The 20,143-nt window shown below is 40.0% G+C and overlaps 1 protein-coding gene across 1 annotated transcript in view; it reads right to left on the bottom strand.

The window, feature by feature from the left end:
- rps6ka4 (ribosomal protein S6 kinase, polypeptide 4) overlaps positions 1-20,143 on the bottom strand; it is a 44,044-nt gene that overhangs the window by 22,678 nt on the left and 1,223 nt on the right. Inside the window, exons 2-13 of the mRNA XM_080435854.1 lie at positions 18,616-18,687; positions 17,399-17,466; positions 17,092-17,242; positions 16,752-16,867; positions 15,723-15,830; positions 13,961-14,041; positions 11,245-11,348; positions 9,310-9,460; positions 8,259-8,420; positions 4,538-4,663; positions 2,252-2,385; positions 573-666 (exon numbers count right to left, since the gene is read on the bottom strand). Coding sequence (XP_080291980.1) covers positions 573-666; positions 2,252-2,385; positions 4,538-4,663; positions 8,259-8,420; positions 9,310-9,460; positions 11,245-11,348; positions 13,961-14,041; positions 15,723-15,830; positions 16,752-16,867; positions 17,092-17,242; positions 17,399-17,466; positions 18,616-18,687 — 1,367 coding nt within the window. The remainder of the gene's footprint in view (positions 1-572; positions 667-2,251; positions 2,386-4,537; positions 4,664-8,258; positions 8,421-9,309; positions 9,461-11,244; positions 11,349-13,960; positions 14,042-15,722; positions 15,831-16,751; positions 16,868-17,091; positions 17,243-17,398; positions 17,467-18,615; positions 18,688-20,143) is intronic.

The following is a 20,143-nucleotide window of genomic DNA, read 5'->3' as shown; positions in this document are numbered from 1 at the left end:
TTTTCAAATGTATAAACATCTTTTGAAAATAGCAGATCTACAAGCTCACAACGCGTCGCGATGCGACGCGTTGTGAGCTTGTAGATCGGCTATTTTCAAATAGCCTAGGTATAAAATAGGGCTAAAGTGGTTAATGTATGTTCTATAACATCATAATTTATATCTGCAAAGTAACTAGTACCGGTAACTAAAGTTTTCAAATAATTGTAGTGGAGTAAAAGTACAATATTTGCCTCTGAGATGTAATGGAGTAGAAGTAAAAGAATTGGAAATTGGAAATACTCAAGTAAAGTACAAATATCTCAAAATTGTACTTAAGAACAGTACTTAAGTAAATGTACTTAGTTACTTTACACCACTTATTCCCAGTGTACAGCGGCTTCAAAATGTATTCAGAACTCTTCACATTACGTGACCAAGACTAACAATCGCAAGTCTAAACAATAGTATAGCCATCGGTGCCGTATAATAAATAAATCTAATAAAAATTGAATCGAATTGTGACTTGTGAGAAGAATGGTGGATTTGGAGAAAGGTGACATCCTCATTAAATATTCAAATGTTTCCTGTACCAGGTCTGTGTAGACTTCGTGCAGCTTGACGATGTTGGGATGAGCCTCGCACTGCCTCAATGCCGCAATCTCCCTCTGCGTATTCACTTCCATTCTAAGAAAACAAGAGACCATTAATCTACTCACACAAAGACAAAAACAGAAGTTATCACAAACCGTGCTAAAATGCAAAAAAAAGAAAAAAACACACGGATGGGGAAACAATTGCTAATTATGCAGGTGCATCAAAATAAATCAAAGCACCCAAGAGCAGTGGTGGATAAAGTACTCTAATGTTTCACTTAAGTAAAAGTATCAATACTGCAATGTAGAAGTACTCAGTTACAAGTAAAAGTCCGGAATTAAAAATTAACTTGAGTAAAAGTACAAAAGTATTGGTATCAAAATGTACTTAAAGTACCAAAAGTAAAAGTACATTTTTTTTTGAAAATAGCCGATCTACATGCTCACAACGCGTCGCGATGCGACGCTTTGTGAGCTTGTAGATCGGCTATTTTCAAATAGCCTAGGTATAAAATAGGGCTAAAGTGGTTAATGTATGTTTTATAAAGTAATAATTTATATCTGCAAAGTAACAAGTAACTAAAGTTTTCAAATAATTGTAGTGGAGTAAAAGTACAATATTTTCCTCTGAGATGTAGTGGAGTAGAAGTAAAAGTATAGACAATTGGAAATACTCCAGTAAAGTAGAAGTACCTCAAAATTGTACTTAAGTACAGTACTTGAGTAAATGTACTTAGTTACTTTACACCACTGCACAAAGACAAAACAGAAGTTATCACAAACCGTGTTAAAATGCAAAAAAATAAAAAAAAACACACGGAAGGGGAAACTATTGCTAATTGTGCAAGTGCATCAAAATAAATCAAAGCACCCAAGAGGCAGATATAACCACCTCACCTCAAACCAAATGGGAAAACCAGTCCAGTCAACAAAAACCTTCTGCAACCTAGTATAGCTCTGTAACAGGTACTGTAGAGTGATTAAATGACTACTTTTATATTGCTGCTTCCCTAGGTACTTGTATGCAAAACATTGAACTGTGTTTTCTGTATTTTTTTTATGAAATGTAACTGAAAAGTTTAAAAGGTGTAAAAGCACAGGTGCACATAGTTTTTTTTTTAGGCATTTCTGCTTTTACTGAGACGGGAGATTAACCCATTAAGACCTGAAGCCGATTCTACAAATGTCTTCTAAATCCCAACAGTATTCTGAAAAACATATGTTTCCATATCAGTGGTGCTCAAACTTTTTCATGTCAAGGACCCCCAAACTTATACGTATTTGGCCGCTGACCCCCATCTCAAAATATTTTGTTCCAGGGGACCCCCCAGAAGCAAAGATTGGAGTTAAAAATGTTCGCTTTAAAACAATATATATTCAAAAATTGGCACACATTTTCACAATTTTTCAAAAATAGCAGATCTACAAGCTCGTAGCAGCTTGTATATCTGCTATTTTTGAATAGCCTAAGTGTAAAACAATGCTTTTTAGCTCAAATCAATTAGTGACAATTAGTTCATCATTTACTTCATCGCATGACGGTGTCACTTGATGAAAATAATAGATCTTCAACGTGTCGTTCTTTTCGGTAATCGACACCACATAAATTAAACATTCAAGCACACAGACAAATCAAAGCTAAACAGCTGGAGTACCAGCAACAACCGTCAACCCACCTGCGGCTGACAATTTTGACAGCGTAGTCGAGGCCACTCTGCCGGTGCCGGCATTTCCTACAAACAGAGAAACTGCCCTCGCCGAGGGGAGGTTCCTGCAGACACAGCTCGTAGTTCACAAAGAATTGGGAATCCTGGACAGGAAAGCATTATGCTTTTAGTCAAACAGAACCAAAATATGGTAGGTCAATGAAAATGATGGTTGTGCCACAGGATATGGCTCCCCACAGTGAACTGTAAAGAGTTCAATGTTATTATTAAAATACATTGAAGAGCTTTTTTTCACAAAAAACAGTCCTATAATCTACCTTGTGTGTGTGTGTGTGTGTGTGTGTTAGGGGTGTCGGAAAAAATCCATTCGAATACGAATCGCGATTCTACTGTCGATTCAGAATCGATTCTCTTTTTTTTTTTTTGATTTTCAAAAAAGAAAAGAAAAAAAAAAGATTTTTTTTTTTTTTGGATCTTGGATTTACCTTTGTGTTTACATTATTATCAGTTGATAAAACCTTTACAATTATAAAAGCTACATACATGTACTCTGTTCTCATGCCAGCAGATTGGAGTAGATCCTGAAATCCTATGTTTTGAATCAAGAATCGTTTTGAATCGAGAATCGTTTTGAATCGAAAATCGTTTGAATCGGAAAAAAACGCTTTTGAATCGAGAATTGTTTGTTTTGAAAAAAACGATAAAAATCGGAATCGTGACCCCAAGAATCGGAATTGAATCGATTCGTGAGATAGCAGACGATTCACAGCCCTAGTGTGTGTGTGTGTGTGTGTGTGTGACTCTGTCCTGGGGCCCGGGCGTAACTCAGAAAGCGTCTGACCGAGCGGTCTCAAACTTGCCGTGTGTCTGTATATGACCCCGAGGTGTGTGGTGCCGAATGGCCTGCGGGTCCGACGAGAACGCACAAGTTCTGTGTGTGTTCTGGAGATTGCCTCTCTTGCTTTATCCCCAAACCTTCTGACCTGGGCTGGCCCTCTAATAATGCAGTAATTTCTGATCTTGTCCCTCTTTCTGTCAGTGCCACCGCTTCCTGGCATGGCTGGTCTCACTAGCAGCTTATACATCTTCCTTCTCACTCTTTGCTGGTAACCTTCTGTCACAAATCACTCCTTCTGACACTTTCCTCCATCCATTACACCCTGATGACCTTTCTTTCATTTCTTTCATTTTGTGTGTGTGTGTGGGGGGGGGTGTAAAGTAGAGCTTTTAACCCTAATGGCCCCATAATGTTCGTTCTGAGATCCAATTGGTTCTGAATTTTTTTTTATCATATAGGCTGCTATATAATGAAATAGGCAACTCCATAATGGAATCTAGCAGCTACATAGCAGCTTAAAATAAGAGCCAGTGAAATTAAATTGCATGTTTTCACATCGCTGAAAATGATCTTACACCTTTGATCTGCTCTCTCCACTCAGCTGGCAGCCCGGCTTCCAAGCGTAGCTCAACTTTCCCCTCCCTTACTTTGCGCTGCAGTAATCTGATCCTAGGTCAGCCTAATTATCACACATCACTTCAGGCTTTTCTCTCTAACAAGCACCGTGTATTACACATAATGATAAACAAGCCCGGGACCCGAGGAAATAGAATCTGAACCAACCTGGACCCAATTGACCATGATAAAACACAAACACAAACTCAGTTCGGGTAGACACCTGAAGACCAATAGTAGACAGTCCACTTTCCATAGTTTGTCCTTTGTTGAGACTGTAGGAGAGCTGAGAGGTAGACAGTCTAGGGGAGACAAACACTAGGAGAGCCGAGAGGTAGACAGTGTAGGGGGGACAGACACTAGGAGAGCTGAGACAGTGTAGGGGAGACAGACACTAGGAGAGCTGAGAGGTAGACAGTGTAGGGGAGACAGACACTAGGAGAGCCGAGAGGTAGACAGTGTAGGGGAGACAGACACTAGGTGAGCAGATAGGTAGACAGTGTCAGGGATACAGACACTAGGAGAGCTGAGAGGTAGACCGTGTAGGGGAGACAGACACTAGGTGAGCAGATAGGTAGACAGTGTCAGGGATACAGACACTAGGAGAGCTGAGAGGTAGACCGTGTAGGGGAGACAGACACTAGGATAGCAAAGAGGGAGACAGAGAAGGAAAGCTTGGACACGACTTCCAAGCAGGGGAACATGTGGTTCCACAGGCCTTTGACCGTTGCAACCACTACACTGCTAACGGTATCGTGGCTTGCCAACTCCGTTTTAGTATTCAACACATCATCCAGTTATCAGTGATAACTAAGTTACAAATTGCAAGATGAAGTACATACCTTTAACATCGCACTCCGCTGGACCATCGATGAACCCGGTCGATCTGCTCCTATTTGGGATTCGATGAAGTCCCCCATGACAGCATTCTTGTTGAACAGGATGGACGGAGCAACAAACGAGTAGCCCTGCAATGGGAAAAACATGGGAAAATTCTCATTCTACTACTCTGCCACAAAAATGTGGAATGCCCTGACACTGTGACTTAAAAAATGTGGATCACTAGCTTCTTTCAAAACAGGCCTGAAAATCCATCTATCAAGGGGAGGTAAACTCATTTTTTCCATAGAAAGGAGGTGACATTCACTGTCATTTTTTCTCTTTTGTACATAATGTTTTATATTTGTTGACGATATGTATTGTTGTGTTATTTGTATACTATGTTGATGAATTGAATACATAGGACCACAATGGAAACAAGTCCCCATGACTTTTGTGTATTAGTCTAAATGTCTGACTGTACCTCGTGCTGTTTACATTTCTGACTAATAAAGTATTCAAATCAATCAATCAAATGTAGAGTACATGGTCAAAACAGTTCTGATGTTTTTTATCATACCCCAAGCACCTAAAATGAAACAAAAGCAAAAGTTCAAATCCTGCCCACACCAACATCTCTTGTTCTACATCTCTGAATTGTGATCTTGACCTCTGACCCTTGGGTTAATAATCTCTTCAGGGCAGCCTATTGCTCATTCCCACCTAATTTCATGAAAATCCGCCCATCCATTTTAAAGTTATCTTACTAACACACACACACACACACACACACACACACACACACACACACAGACCATTTATAATACCCTGCCATGCAATGCTGTGAGGCAGTAAACCATAGCATAGCTCTTGCTCCAACTCCAAGCAAGAATGTGCATAGACTAATGTAGAAAAAACCCAATTAATTGCTATAGTTCTGCATTCAAAGGGTTGTCACAGGAAGTCGACAAATGTATTTCTCTGTGCTTACTTCTGTTATATATAATTATTTTTAAATCAGATAAATGGCTCTAATTTTAAATTGAGTGGCCAACTGGCCATACATTTACATAGCCTAATATACATGTAAAATGGCTTTATTTAGATGACTAACTGGAGATTTAAAAAAAAACACACACACACACACACACATTGGAGTGGTTTCAGTTGCAGAGAATAGGTTGGCTCACAGGCAGCAAGCAGTGACAGTGTGATTAGTGTTGTGTGACTGTATTAATAATATGATAATAATACCAACAATGACAGTATGATTACCGCAATGTGTATTATAGCAATAATACCAGTGACAGCATAGTTACTGTAGTGTGCATTGGAGCAATAAGCCCACTGACAGCGTGATACTGATAACTATAATGTGTATGAGAGCCATAACACACAAGAGCAGCCATTCTTTACTGTGGTAATATGAAGGTGACGCAAGAGATGAGAGTAAGTGCCACAGCACCAAGGTAACCATAGTTAAAGTACTTGACATCCTCAACGGTCACATCATGTATCATATGGTCACCAAGATTTGCACTGACTTAAAAAGTTGTCTCTCTCTCTTCTAAAGCAGTGGTTCTCAACCTTTACAGGCTGTGACCCCCCAAAATAATCATATATATTTGAACTGGGGACCCCCCAGATACATATTGTGAAAATAGCCGATCTACAAGCTCACAACGCCTCGTGAGCTTGTAGATCAGCTATTTTCAAATGTTTTGCCTCTTTCTTATATTATTTGACAATTTGGCCAATGTTTGACGAGTTTTTATAGTATAGTTTGTTGATCACTTTTGATGCTGTAATGGTAAAATAAAATAAAAAAAGGTATTCAAAAGGTCTTAAAAGTCCTTAAATTGTCACTTCACTGTCATCTGGGGACCCGCCCCCCCCCAAAAAAAATCATGTGGGGACCACATGTTGAGAACCACTGTTCTAAAGAAGTAGGTAGTCTAGGTACATAGGAGAAACAACAACCACAAAAGAAATTGACAGCTACAGTTGATCTTTGCTTACTGCCAGAGCAGACTCATCAAACATAACGTCGCTGTTGGGCAGACCTTGTATCTCCATTTTTCATCATTTTATGTTTTTTTTTGTAAATTAATGCCTTACTTTGTTGTACAACAGTTTCGCGCAACTGTAGCGGAAACAGCTAATCTACAAGCTCACAAGTCGCAATGGGACGAGTTGTGAGCTTGTAGATTGTCCATTTCCGCTATTTTTTTAACATTCTGAAAATGAAAGTTAAAGTGCTTAAGTGTGTCTGTGGGCTTTTGAAATATTGAACCAATGACAAAAATAAAACTATTAACAAGAGCTTGTGACTAAATAATAACTACATTGGCTCCATTGGAACACTGGTTCTCTGTTAACAGTTTTGGACATACAAGGTTTCCATGCAACCGACAGCGACAATAGGGTATTTAACTGAGCTTTATGGGTATTGAGAGAGCAGGGTTGGGGCCTGTCTTAACCCTATCCGAGTGCTTGGCTGAAACCTCCAGTTGTACAGTTCTTACCTGAGTGGAGGATGTACAGTGAGGAAATTAAAGCCCAAACAAGACATTAGTTGGCCAATACATGCCCAAATATAAGGTTTCATGGATCTGTGTTTAATCAGCATATATATCAGCATTTAATTTCCCACAAAATTAATAGACCACATTGGTGGTTTGGCAGGTTTAACACATTAACTATGACTCACCATTTACTTGACATTACTGCCAACGATTTTACAAAGCATACCATGTTTTTTATTTTATTTTCAAGGAAGCCAATGGATTCTATTTGAGTGGGATATGAAAATCATCTTGCAGGGAATTGAAAATTACCCGAGAGAGGCAATTTATTGAATTTAACATTGGACTGATATTTTTGGTCGACGTTACGTTATCGTTGCTTTTTAATACATTTTAAAGCGTGAATTTGAAGTCTAGCCGAGTCTGCCCAATTACGTTTAGCAAACATTGACCCAATTATGCAGTCCAAGTTCGGTAGAATTTAATGACTTGACTGGGGAAAATGGAACGCGATGTACAAATAAAGCCAGGAAAATGGTCTATGTTTATGTACATGCCTGGCCAATGCTGTTCAAAGACGATAGGTACTGATGTCCGTATGGTCCTTTTTTTACACCGTGGCTCTGCAGGAGGCTAATCTATAAGAGGGTCTGTCTGTGTGTGTACGGAGCTAAGCTAACCACTGGACCATCCAGTTCCACGTTTGATATGCCACTAATTCTAATATTTTTTCACATTTTCTATTTTTTGAAATATAGTACTTTTATAATGGAAGTCAAATACATACCATAGACAAAGGATATTGGAACCATGTCATTCCCATGTGGATCCAGCATGATTTCCCCCCCTATATTCCTTTATAGTATCTTTTTGCATTATTTTTGTATCTTCTCTCACCACAGTCGTAAAGCGATACATTATACTGTGAACTGTGAACAACAACAACAATCTAAACATCAGCAGATGGATAGGTACAGTTCATTGCAGCAGCCAGCGTTGGCAGATATAAAACAGTGACATTTTTGGCCCAAGTTAAACTCAGAATGGTTCCAAAGATGCAATATCGTTCACGCTCCAATAAGTTTGACCGGTTCCAAACGCTTGACACCACTGACTGCACCACTGGAAGGTACTGCTAGCTGAGTTTTATGGAAAGTTGGATCGTGCCCGTTGGCAAGTCAGTTTGTGTGGCTAAATCATGTATGTGCCGAGGACTAACCTTGAACAGCTTGTCAGTGCTGGTAGGCGTGCTGGCTGGGGAGTAAACGGGATCCATGCCTGTAAACTCCTCAGCAAAGTTTCCCACGTCAAGCTCGCTCTTCAGTTCTGGTCGGAATGGGGCTGGGAGTTTCTTTTGCGCCAGGTCATCCCAGTTCAGTCCCTGAGTATGTAGAAAGAGATGAGAGTGATCATCGTGAGAACCGTACACTGAGGGCATTGTGATCTAAAGTAAGTAAATACGGCCTGCTGCATTTTCCAAACTTCATGCGGGTAAAGATGTTCAAGGCAGCCGCCTCAACAAGCTATTCCAGGGCTGTTGTAGAAAGCCTGGCCTACGCATCATATTATTGGTATGTCCTAAAACCGTTAAGATGGGCTGATTTAATTTTACTGAAAAAATATCTAAACTGTGTCCACATAGCTTACGATCCAAATCAGTGTCTCAGTGTACGGGCCTTTTACACACCAGGGTATGACGAATAAAAGGATAGGAAAATGGAAATTACTCCCCGGGGGAATACTTTGCATCAAATCTATTCATATAGCTGATGCCTCATTCATACAGGCTCATACTCCTATTCGCTGAGTGGAAGCTAAAAGAAAATCAACCTGGTTGAGAATTAAAATATAACTTTGCTTAATTGCCATATAATATTCCTGTGTGAAAGTACTCATGACACAAACCGAAATTTAAACTTTCGGTTGAATTGAATTAAGAAGCGCACCCGTGTGTAAGGACCTTACAGACTGAGCAGACCTGATGAAGACCGACTACGGTCGAAACGTTGCCTAACAAATAAAACGACTCTTCCACTGGGAGCTCAAACGATGTGCGGACTTCCCCTCTTTTTCTTAAGGACCTTACAGCACACACAAAACTGCAGTTATGTTGATTTTGGTCAATATCCTGCAAGCCTGTGTGTGTCTACAGTATGTGTGTTTGTGTGTGTAGGTGAAAGAGTGAGAAAAAAAGGAGAGACAAGAGAAGGACAACAGCAGGAAAAAGGAGTCAAGAGAAGGACAACAGCAGGGGTGTGGTAATTTGGGACCTTGAAGAAAGCGTGTCCTTTAATGTCCTCCGCCCCTCGTGGCCCAGATCCAAGTCTCTTGTGAGGATCTTTAACCAGCAGCTTCTTGAGGAGGTCCTGAGCAACGGCTCCGATCATGGAGGGGAATGGAGGGGTATTGCGCAAAATACGTCTGAGAAGAAACCAGGGTGGGGACAACATGGAGAGGAAGAGGAGAGTTTAACCACTTGAAACCACAGCATCCCTATTCAGGGTGGAAACTTCACTGAAAATAGCAGATCTACAGCTAGCTTGTAGATCGGCTATTTTCGGCAAATAGTTTTGGCGTAGAGGTAAAAAAAAAAAAAAAGCGTGGTAGTTTTAAGCATTAGGCGTACCACGGTGTCCTGTGTCAAAAATAGCAAATCTACAAGCTTGCTATGCGCGCTGTGTTGTGAGCTTGTAGATCTGCTATTATTGGAATGGGACAATGTTGTACGATACATTTATATCAAAAGCAAACTTTTTTTTTGCTATAAACACAAATACATTTGTTTCAACTGGGAATGATTGCCCATTAGACAAATAAACATCATGGTCGTCTAGTGGAACACATGAAACAAGAAATTGAAATTGAATACGAGATAAAAAAAACCTAATAAGAAATGACTGAATATAAATTAGGCTCCAGCCTTTATTCGACATAAAAGCACTCGTCTTATCAAAACAATTGCATTCCCGGCCGGCTAGGTAAATAAAAAGGGTGAAAGGACCCTGCAATATGGTGGCTGTTATCTTCATAAATCGGAGAACAACTAATAATAAATGGCCCCTGGCCTGTACATCTGACACAAACCTGGGTAATCAAAATCCAGCTATAAAAGTAACCAAGATGCACTTAGGATCTGATCACCTCTAGAGTTAATCAGAGACATAATTGGCATAATGAAGTATAATTGCAATGAGCCTCAAAAATCTATATTGGACTATATGTGCAATGCATAGATGTAAACATTCCACACGCTGATAAAACGTGGAAGTGCATGCAGAGTAAAGCAGGTGACAGGCGGCTAACTAGACAGATTGAAAACGGCAACTTATTAAACCCGAGTCCCATTACAGCAGGTGTAGAAAGCAATTTCCCGAGCCGTTGCCATCGTTTTAATGGATGTGAAGTGCTATGGGACCGAATAACAAGCACGGCAGCGACTATCAGCATTTTGTGCGTCAAAGGAAAATCTGTTTGCAATGTGGATAAGTGAGGACACAGCTTAAAGTGTGAGTAATCTAAATCTGCATATAACACTGGGTCTTAACGTGGGGTTTGGGCACCCCCAGTGGTCCTTGAGGGGTTCCAGGGAATTCCCCACAAAATGATTGATAGTTAGGATCCAAATGGATCCATACAGGGTCTGTAAATCTGAGAGTGTAAAATTGAACCAAATTGACCAGTAAGCATCCAGAATCAGAGTTAACCCATTAAGACCTTTTTGTTTTGAGCTAAAAAGCATTATTTTACACTTTGGCTATTCAAAAATAGCAGATCTAGCTTGTAGATCTGCTATTTTTGAAAAATCGTTAAAATGTGTGCAAATCTTTCAATATATATTGTTTTAAAGCAAACATTTGTAACTCAAATCTTTGCTTCTGGGGGGTCCCTGGAACAACATATTTACCCCAAATACATACCCTTTTGGGGGTCCTTGACATGAAAAAGTTTGAGCACCACTGATATAGAAACATACGTTTTATCAGAATACTGTTGGGATTTAGAAGACATTTGTAGAATCGGCTTCAGGTCTTAATGGGTTAAATTAACACTGAGGATTTTACAGTGTAGACTGGGGTCCCAGAGATAAAGAAATCGTATGAAATGGGGGTCTGTGTACTAATGCACATCCAACTGGGGGGGGGGGTCCTCAAAATGAAAAAGGGTTGAGAATCACTGGGGTAGTCCATCAAGACTGCAGCACTCACTTGGACACTTCATTCTGGGAGTTGCTCTCCCCCTCCAGAGTAAACGGAGACGCTCCTGTCAGAAGCTCAAACATCAGGATCCCCAGGCTCCACCAATCTACTGACTGAGAAGAGATTAGTTGATCAATTGATCGATTGAGAGACAAGGTAAAAAGGGATACAGGAAAGAGGACAAAGTGACTGCCAACAAATACATTTTGCACTACGATGCAGTATGTAATATTTTGGTGCATCATGTGTAACTGTACATTAATATGTGTTTGCAGATGCAGAATGTTATTCCACATTTGCTGCTGATACTGCAAAGATGCAAATGTTGCAAATCCGCTATATGCCCAGTTCTCTTCTATTTTAGAGAGAGTTTGAGATTTATCCATTATGTTTTTGTGTGTTGATATTGAAATCTATTCCACTGCTATGTGTTCATCATTCTATTGTAGCACTATTTACAACCTGCTGCTGGCTGTTATGATGACCCAAATTGCACACAGATACTAAAATATATATAGAGTAAGAAAGATGGAGGAAAAGACACACTTTAGATAAACATACATACTGTACAGTAAATACTTGCATGCATGCACACGAACACACACACACCAGAGGTTGACACTAACGGTTGCCCGACTGCCCGTGGCAGGTAAAATAAAAACTTTCGGGCAGGTGGAGTTTGAGTGAGGACGCAACCGGCTTTAGTTTGCTATAAACATAACACGAGTTATCTGTCTAAACACTTGAACGCTTTCTCTCCCTCTCGAGCACGCTTGACCTATAATGTGCCGTTTCCACTGTTGCTACACTTAAAAATATAAACTAGTGTGAACCCATAGTCAGAAATGTAAACAGCACATGGTACAGTAAGACATTAAGGCTAAAAGGATAACACAAAAAAAGTCCTGGGGACTTGTTTCCATTGTGGTCCTATGTATTCAATGAATCGACAAATCATAAAAAATACATGTCATCAACAAATACAAACACTATATGTACATAGGAGATGGGAAATTGCATTGACCTCTGTGGTCTCCTGATAGATGTTTTTTCCAGGACAGTTTTGACAGAAACCAATGTTTCACATCCTTTGATTAATGGATGGTGTCAGGGCCTTCCACATTTTGGTGGCAGAGTAGTAGAATGAGAACTTTTTAGTTTGTTTGATCTAAATTTGGGAGGCACCAGATCACGGTTGCTCCCTCTAGTGTTGTGGCTGTGGGTGTCACTCACTTTGGAGAAGAACATGACCTGTACTTGCCCGGCGGGCAAGTGCCTTTGAGACCTTTAGTGTCAACCTCCCCTGCACAGACATTCTGTAGTGGGAAAAATGTCATTGTTCATTTGTGTCATATTTCTGTTAAACTGTATGCTGATTGTCCTGACAACTGGTCTAGCTGGGTGTGGCTTACACCGTGGTCTGACATCCTGTCTCGACGTAATCAATTCTTTTGCACATCAATGGCTTTTGTTCTGATCAGGGTGTCGGTGAGACTCCCTCAGCGGGGCGGCGACAACCGACACAGTCATAGTGTCTGTATTGTATTGTACTCTTTGTTTTCTCTCCGTTTATCCATCACAGTCTCATCGACACCCCCGACTATTTAGAATAGGAACGATTTAATTAAGACCTTTTGCTGTCATTCAAACAGGATGGTCCTAAGTGTATAAAAATTAACTACATTGTTCTGGAGCCTCAATAATCTCGCATGCTGGAAGGTGGTTGTTCTCTAGGGATCCCTATTAAATTGAATTGAATGTCTCATCACATCTTGTACTCTCCTTATATTTTAGTATAAGTATTAGTACTTCCTGCCATAACACACACACACTTATGAACATATGCACAATCTCATTAAAACATAAAATAGAGTCTGCACACTGGATCATGCTCCCTGAGTTGATATGAGGTCTGAGGAAGAGCTAAGTCACCTTGGTGGTAATCCATTACAGTAAATCAACTTTTCCAGTGTGCAGACTCTATGTTCTACTTTAAAGTGTCTCCTCTATCCAGCACCGGGGATTTTATCTTTTGGATGTGCATACTTTTTTATTCACACATATTATATTGCCATGAATTAGTGAACATAATACATTTGCACATTTACGGTATGTGCGTGTGTGCGCACATACAAACGCAACACGTTGACTGTAATGTGATGTAATTATTGTATGATTATGAATGTCACTACTCATGTGCTCACTATACCCAAGGCATTTTTGCTAATGATGTTATGGAATGACCATTTTTAAGTGGAAAATCCTGAACGAGGGACAGGCGTTGCAAATTAGCCTTGGCTAAAAACCCTACGGTATATACAACATCTGTTTCATGTTATTGTAACCGATTAAGCTTTCTGCATTGTCAGTGACAAATAAATATGTCAATAAAAGAGTCTTATCCTAAAAACAAGTGAATAAGCCCTATTTAAAAAAGTATTTCTGCAGTCAATTAAATCACGCCTTTTTCCAAACCGCTTTAAAATGTATTTCACCTTCACCCATTCACACAAACATATATGCACACCGACGGCAGAAGAAACCAGGTAAAGCACCAACTTGCTTATCGGGGGTTAGTTAGGGGTTCATTGTCTTGCTCAAGGACACTTCGACACGCAGCCAGGAGGAGCTGGGGATCGAACCGGGAACCTTTTGATTCCAAGACGGCCGCTTTACCTCCAGAGCCATTGCCGCCAAGTTATTTATTCATAGTTATTGATTTTACCTTGCCGTGGCCCGACTTCCCTCTGATGATCTCCGGAGCCATGTACTCAATGGTTCCACAGAAAGAATAGGTTCTTTCCTTCTGCATGGAAGAGAAAGGGAGATAAACTGAATCAATGTATGATACTGAAGGTTGTTGTTCACATACCAAAAGGATCTGCACAACAAATAGTTCCTATTTAGAGGATTTTATTAGATGCAGTCAGTGACGTTTCGAGCAATACAGGCTCTTCATCAAGAAAAATAATTGGATGACCGATGAAGACTTGTGACCAGCTGCTTGAGCATATCTTGTTCTTTTTTGCCATATCCTCTCTCTTCCATCTTCACAAAGCAGGCAGTTTCTTACATAAGGCTGAGGAAAAGCCTGCGTTGCTTGAAATGTCACTACATTTAATAAAGTCCTCTGAACAGGAGCTATTTGGCGTGCAGATATTTCTGCTCTAAATTACAATTGTTTTCTTTTGAACCAGCACCCATTTTATTGGACATCGGGTTGTGAATGTCTAAAAAAAAACTTCTTTCCGTTTGTCGTTTTGTTTTTAATTTAGAGTAGCCAATTATTTTTTACCCCCTTTTTCTCCCCAATTTAGTCGTTATGCCAATTGATTCCTCCCCACACACATTTCTGTGTTGTCACTGCTGTCGTATCCTATTGACTAACCTGCCAGTGAGGAGCCCCCACCAGGAGGACGTAGAGCCTTTGTGCTACTCCTCCCGCCCAACACTCCCCCGCTGACAGGTACCGCCCCCAGCCCGTAGGAGTACATGCAATGACCAGTACCACCCTCCCCCTCCCCCGAACACGAGCCAATTGTGTTCGCATAGACGCCCCGACGAAGCCGGTTGCACCACGGTGGATTTGAACCCACAACCTCCAAGGTGGTGGGCAGGGACTTTACCACTGCGCCAGCCGAGCGCCATAAAATCTTTTATCACACACACAACCTTGTGTTTCAAATTGTCTAGGTCACTGATTACAGGTCATTTTGGTTCCCAAAGTTAACTTAACCCATTAAGTTCTTAAAAATGTTTTCTAAATCCTAACAGTTTTTAGAATTTTTCTAAAATAGCAGATCTACAAGCTCATAGCGCGGCACTCGGTGCCGCGCTATGAGCTTGTATATCTGCTATTTTTGAATAGCCAAAGAAATCTTAAGTGGCACAGATGCGTTCCAGGTCTTAACACATTGAATGCCAGTCGCGTAGATCTACGCGAACCTATTTAAAGCCGCAGCGAAATTGCCCCAGGTGCACTTTCCGAATTTTTTTGATCCATTTCCGTTTCCGGTTTCCGGTCGGAAACAGAATTATTCGGGTTCCGTTTTTTTCGATCGTATCCGCTTCCTGTCTGGGATCCTGTTTAAAACTCGATTTTCTCGGTTGTTGTTTTTCTCCTCGCTGATCACTGTTTAGCGTTGATCCACTGTATCTTCAAGATGGCGGCTCGCATTTGGAAACTATTTTCGCTGGCCGTTTCTCACAGATCCGCTGTGTGTTTAGAACCAAATGAACGCGCACTTTTAACTTATTTAGCGAGGTCTGTGGCGACATGAAAAAAACAAAAAAACAACAATAAAACGCTGGCACTGGTGAGTACATTATGAGATTAAACTCTGGCATGGAATGTGTTAATGGGTTATAACACAGAGGTTTTAGATAAAAAATCTTATTTTAATGGGGGGTCCGTCGCCTAATCCATATCAAACTGGGAGTCTTTGAAAATAAATGGTTGAGAATCACTGGTCTCGGTGCTTACATACCTCCTCTTCCAGAAATTCTTTGCTGAGCCCGAAATCTGTCAATACCACATGTCCTTCGTTGTCTAGCAGGATGTTTTCCAGTTTGATGTCTCTGTAAACAATCGCCAGCTGGGTCCAACAACAGTAAATACAGTTACATGCATTGTCGACATGGTCAAGTTTAAACAGAGACCGTTTTAATCTATGACGACACTTTGGCAGAGTTTTGAGTTGTGCAGTTACCGTTTTAAGTTAAATACAAAAAAAAAGATTAAGACTAAAGATTAAGAATGAAAAAAACTAAAGCACTTTAAATAAGATTTTCATAAGAATTTACATTACTGCCGATTTCTTCAAAGCATAAATAATAGAGGTGCAACAGTTAATCAAAGTAATTGTTAAAATGTATATCGACTAGTAATCAATCCTTATTTTGGGCATGTCATTATAGCGAAAAGTTTAAAAAAATCCTTTCAAACATATTTTAAATACCGATCTTCAAGCTTGTGGAGCTTGTAGATCGGCTATTTTCAATATTTACACAAGAGCTTAAGTGATTAATCGATTCGTTGAAATATTAAAATGTTTGAACTCATTCAGTGCCAATGAAATAAAAAAATAATTGCGAACTGTGCCAGCAATGTTTCAATTTTCTTATACCTTTTTCAAGTAGTCACAGAATATTTATCTCCAGTATAATCGATCCCCTGATGGGTGCTAATAACTGAGGGTTGCACTGTGTGGTTTCACAAATGTCAATGAGGTCATTGGACCGTGTTGACATTAATTGTCTGCCTTTTGAAAATAACATAATAACATTAAAAAATACATAGTAAAAAAAAAGTTCTCAGGAGCCGAGATACAGCCCTTTTCAGAAATAAGTTAAACAAGAAGTGAATGGAGCAGCAAATCTTCAAATGATATCTTTTTTTTTTCAAAAACATGTGAAACACGTCATTGGCACGTTGCGCCATTGCTGTAAAACATGTGAAACACGTCAATGGCACTCAACGAGTTAAGTACACAAGAGCTTAAGTGATTAAAGTTCACCTTATGCAAGTGCTCCAACGCCAGGATGATTTCCCCGATGTAAATCCGCACCTCGTCCTCTGTGAAATGATCTCGTTGATACAGATGGGTGAACATCTCACCACCACTCACATAGTCTACAATGCAAAACACAAACAGAGGTTGACTACCTATTTCAGATAGTAAAGTCAATCTAAGTCAAGACTTTCTATACCAGTTAGGATTTCATAAGTGAAAATAAACTTGAAGATTTGCACGTGAAGATTTTTTATATAGGTATAGAGTCCTGGGGGACACCAGTCAACTAAGTATATCGGGTGCTAAGTGGTTAATGTAAGAACGTGTCATGTCGGTGTCTCACCCAGGATAAGGTGCAGTTTACTCTGCGTTTGAAACGCGTAGTGGAGGGTAACCAGGAAGGGAGACTGGCGGATGTGCTCCAGCACCTGTCTCTCAGTGCGAGTGTGTTCTGTCGTCTTCGCCTTCTGAACGATAGCTGCTTTCTTCAGCACCTGGGGGTGACATTATACACTACTATAAATCTGCCGTCGGTTTGCATTGCTCAACACAAAATGGCAAAACAGGACATACTGTAAAAATGATGGAAAATGACATAAAAGCTTTTCTTTCACTTCCTGAAAAGAGGAAAAAGAGCTTGTGACACCCACCTTCATAGCATATAGCTGGCCTTCATCGTGACCACTGTTCTTCTTCACCAGAAACACCTTTCCGTAAGCTAAAGAAATAAAGTAACACTTTTTCACTTAATAACAGCCAAAATAAAACAACAAACACCTCCACTAAGAGACCCAGTGATCTTGTGTGCAAGACGAGTAAAGATTTTGGCTTAACTGAGGGTCATGGAAAGGCCATGGGGTCCTTAAAATCAGTAGGGTTCATCCTTGCTGAGCGGATACAATTTCATGGAAATCTGCCCATTCGATTTTGAGATATTGTGAGTGCAATTGAACATTTTGGCCTAAGGGTGGCACTAGATTAAATCAATAGGGGGCCATCCTCTGGTGAAATGATGGTTCTCAGCAAATTGCAAACCAGTGGGTAGTTTTTGATATGTAATTTCAGACCAAAGTGTTGAACAGTTGGACCGAGGTTAAAGATAAATACAGTAGAGCAATATTTCTGTTCTATACAGGAGTTGCGCTACTTGTACAGCTTTGGAGATTTTTTTCCCCCCACTGCAATAAAAAAAGAAAATGTCCTGCTATCTATCGCTGTCTGTTTTTTTTTTCGACCTACATGTGTGTTTCAGTGGCTTTGTATATAGTTCACCTTACTGCTTACTTACTTCAATTATTTTGTAAAATAAACACTATTGAGTCTATATTCAATATGGTGATGTCTTTAAGTTTGAGTGAAATAGCTTAGGGGGAATGAAAGGTAGTGTTTTAAGTACGGCTAATTGTAGGCCTAGTAACGTTTTTGTTGTGCTGTCTTTTATATGGACCTATTATAGTCTGAAATAAGGATTGATTGATTAGTTACAAGTTGTTTGTGGTTATTCATGACATTAAAGAATTAGGCAATAACAGGTGGTGTTGCAAAAATCGCTGTCATAGATTTGGTGTGAAACAGGAAGTATACACAACACACAAGTAGACTAGACGAAAGGTTTTAACGAACAGGCCAGTGTTTGAATTACAAGATTCATGTTATGGTCATGAAATGAATGTCAGTTACAGACATTCGTGAATGAAAAAATATTAAAATTAATTTCACAAAGAAGAAATAAGCTTTATTTTTTCAGGTGTCCCAATTTTGTCCCACGGCCATCTGTCCCCCTGTCTTCGTAATTTGTGTAATTTGTGCGGTTACATCCATGTACATAGATCTATCCAAAAAGGGTTCACGTGATGGGGTCTCTTACCTCCAGTGCCCAACACTTTAAGAAGCTCAAAGTTCTCCACACCGACCTTCTCTGTGTGACCTGTGAGGTTGGCTAATGACAGAAAAAATTGCACGTTCAAAATAATTACATACATACATACATACATGCATACATACATACATACAGTATATGCCTTTTAAAGCACAGAAAACTGTGGTACACAGACTTTACATTAGGGACAGCCTTCAACGGTGTCAGTTTTATGCAGCACTATGCATGCCACAAAATTAGAGAAATACAATTCAATTTAGGTGACCTGCTGGCTCCGGTCAAGCATCACAATGTCAATAGTGTCTTCTTGGGCATGACCCCTGATTCTAATAGCTCCTCCATGTGCTGCCAATGTCACAGCCATTCCCATGTTCAGGGTGAGAGTGAAACAATGGGGTTCCTCCCATGTCATTTATAAACAGAGAGTCATGCAGAAAATTGCCCATATGACTCAGGAGTTTAATCCCAAATGTAAACTCTGTAATACAGGCCTACTCGATTGTGCATAATAACCCTCTTAAACAGTCTGCCTCACAGGTCTGTAACGCTGGTCTAGTGCCATTTGTTTCCATTTGTACGCTCTCAGAGGTAAGTTAATAGCAACACATTATTTAGACAGGAATGTTGTGTTATGTCCCAGTTATAATGGGTTGTGACTTCACAGATTAAATATGAGCCATGTACGCAACAAGCACATAGATCTGCTATTTTCAAAAACAAATTGATTGATTGAATTTGTAAATTTTGAAATTTGAAAACAGTACAGCAGTACAGTTAACACAAAACGGCCCTGGGGGGCTTGTTTTCATTGTCGTCATTGTACTCAAGTCAATTCATCATCCAATGATAAACAATTGTTTTCGCCTATTACGATATGCCCAAAATAGGGACGCCAGGGTTCATGTGGTTACGAACCACTGCCATAACCCATGCTGAGCAAATGAAGGCCATGAGATGTCTAGTCCACCATGATAAGCTCTTAAGCCCTTAAGCTAAATATTAAATATTCATATCACAAGGGTGTTGCTTGCCAAACAGAGGAGATCTATTAGCCAACAATGCGCTGTACTGCACACATTTCTAGCTTGTAGGAGTAGGTCAGTTATATTTAACAAGCACACGCATCACACTACTACACAGTATCAATTGGGCTTATACAGATGATTTTGGTCATGTTAGTGTCTCTCCCTCTAGTATCTAATATAGGACCCTTCAGTCTTTCCCTCTGATACAGGGTCATTTGGTGTGGTATGTTTATCGTCTCTCGCTCTGATCAGAGGACCCTTTGGTCATATTGGAGTGCTGTGCTCAAAGTGGGGTATGGGGACCCCCAGGGGTCCATTAACCTTACAGGTCTGTATTGATTGATTGAATACTTTATTAGCAGTTTGGAGAAGAAAAAAAGCACAGGAATGTACAGTTCAATACGAGGTCTGCTAAGAGGATTTTAAACCCAAGAAAGCCAATGGCTTGTTTCCATTTCATACCAACAATGGAACCAAATGGGTCCATTTGG

The sequence above is a fragment of the Gymnoscopelus braueri genome, assembly GCF_963280865.1.
Source record: "Gymnoscopelus braueri genome assembly, chromosome: 8".
Classification (NCBI taxonomy): domain Eukaryota; kingdom Metazoa; phylum Chordata; class Actinopteri; order Myctophiformes; family Myctophidae; genus Gymnoscopelus; species Gymnoscopelus braueri.
Note: the sequence above shows the minus strand (reverse complement) of the source record. Positions and strands in the feature narration are given on the sequence as shown.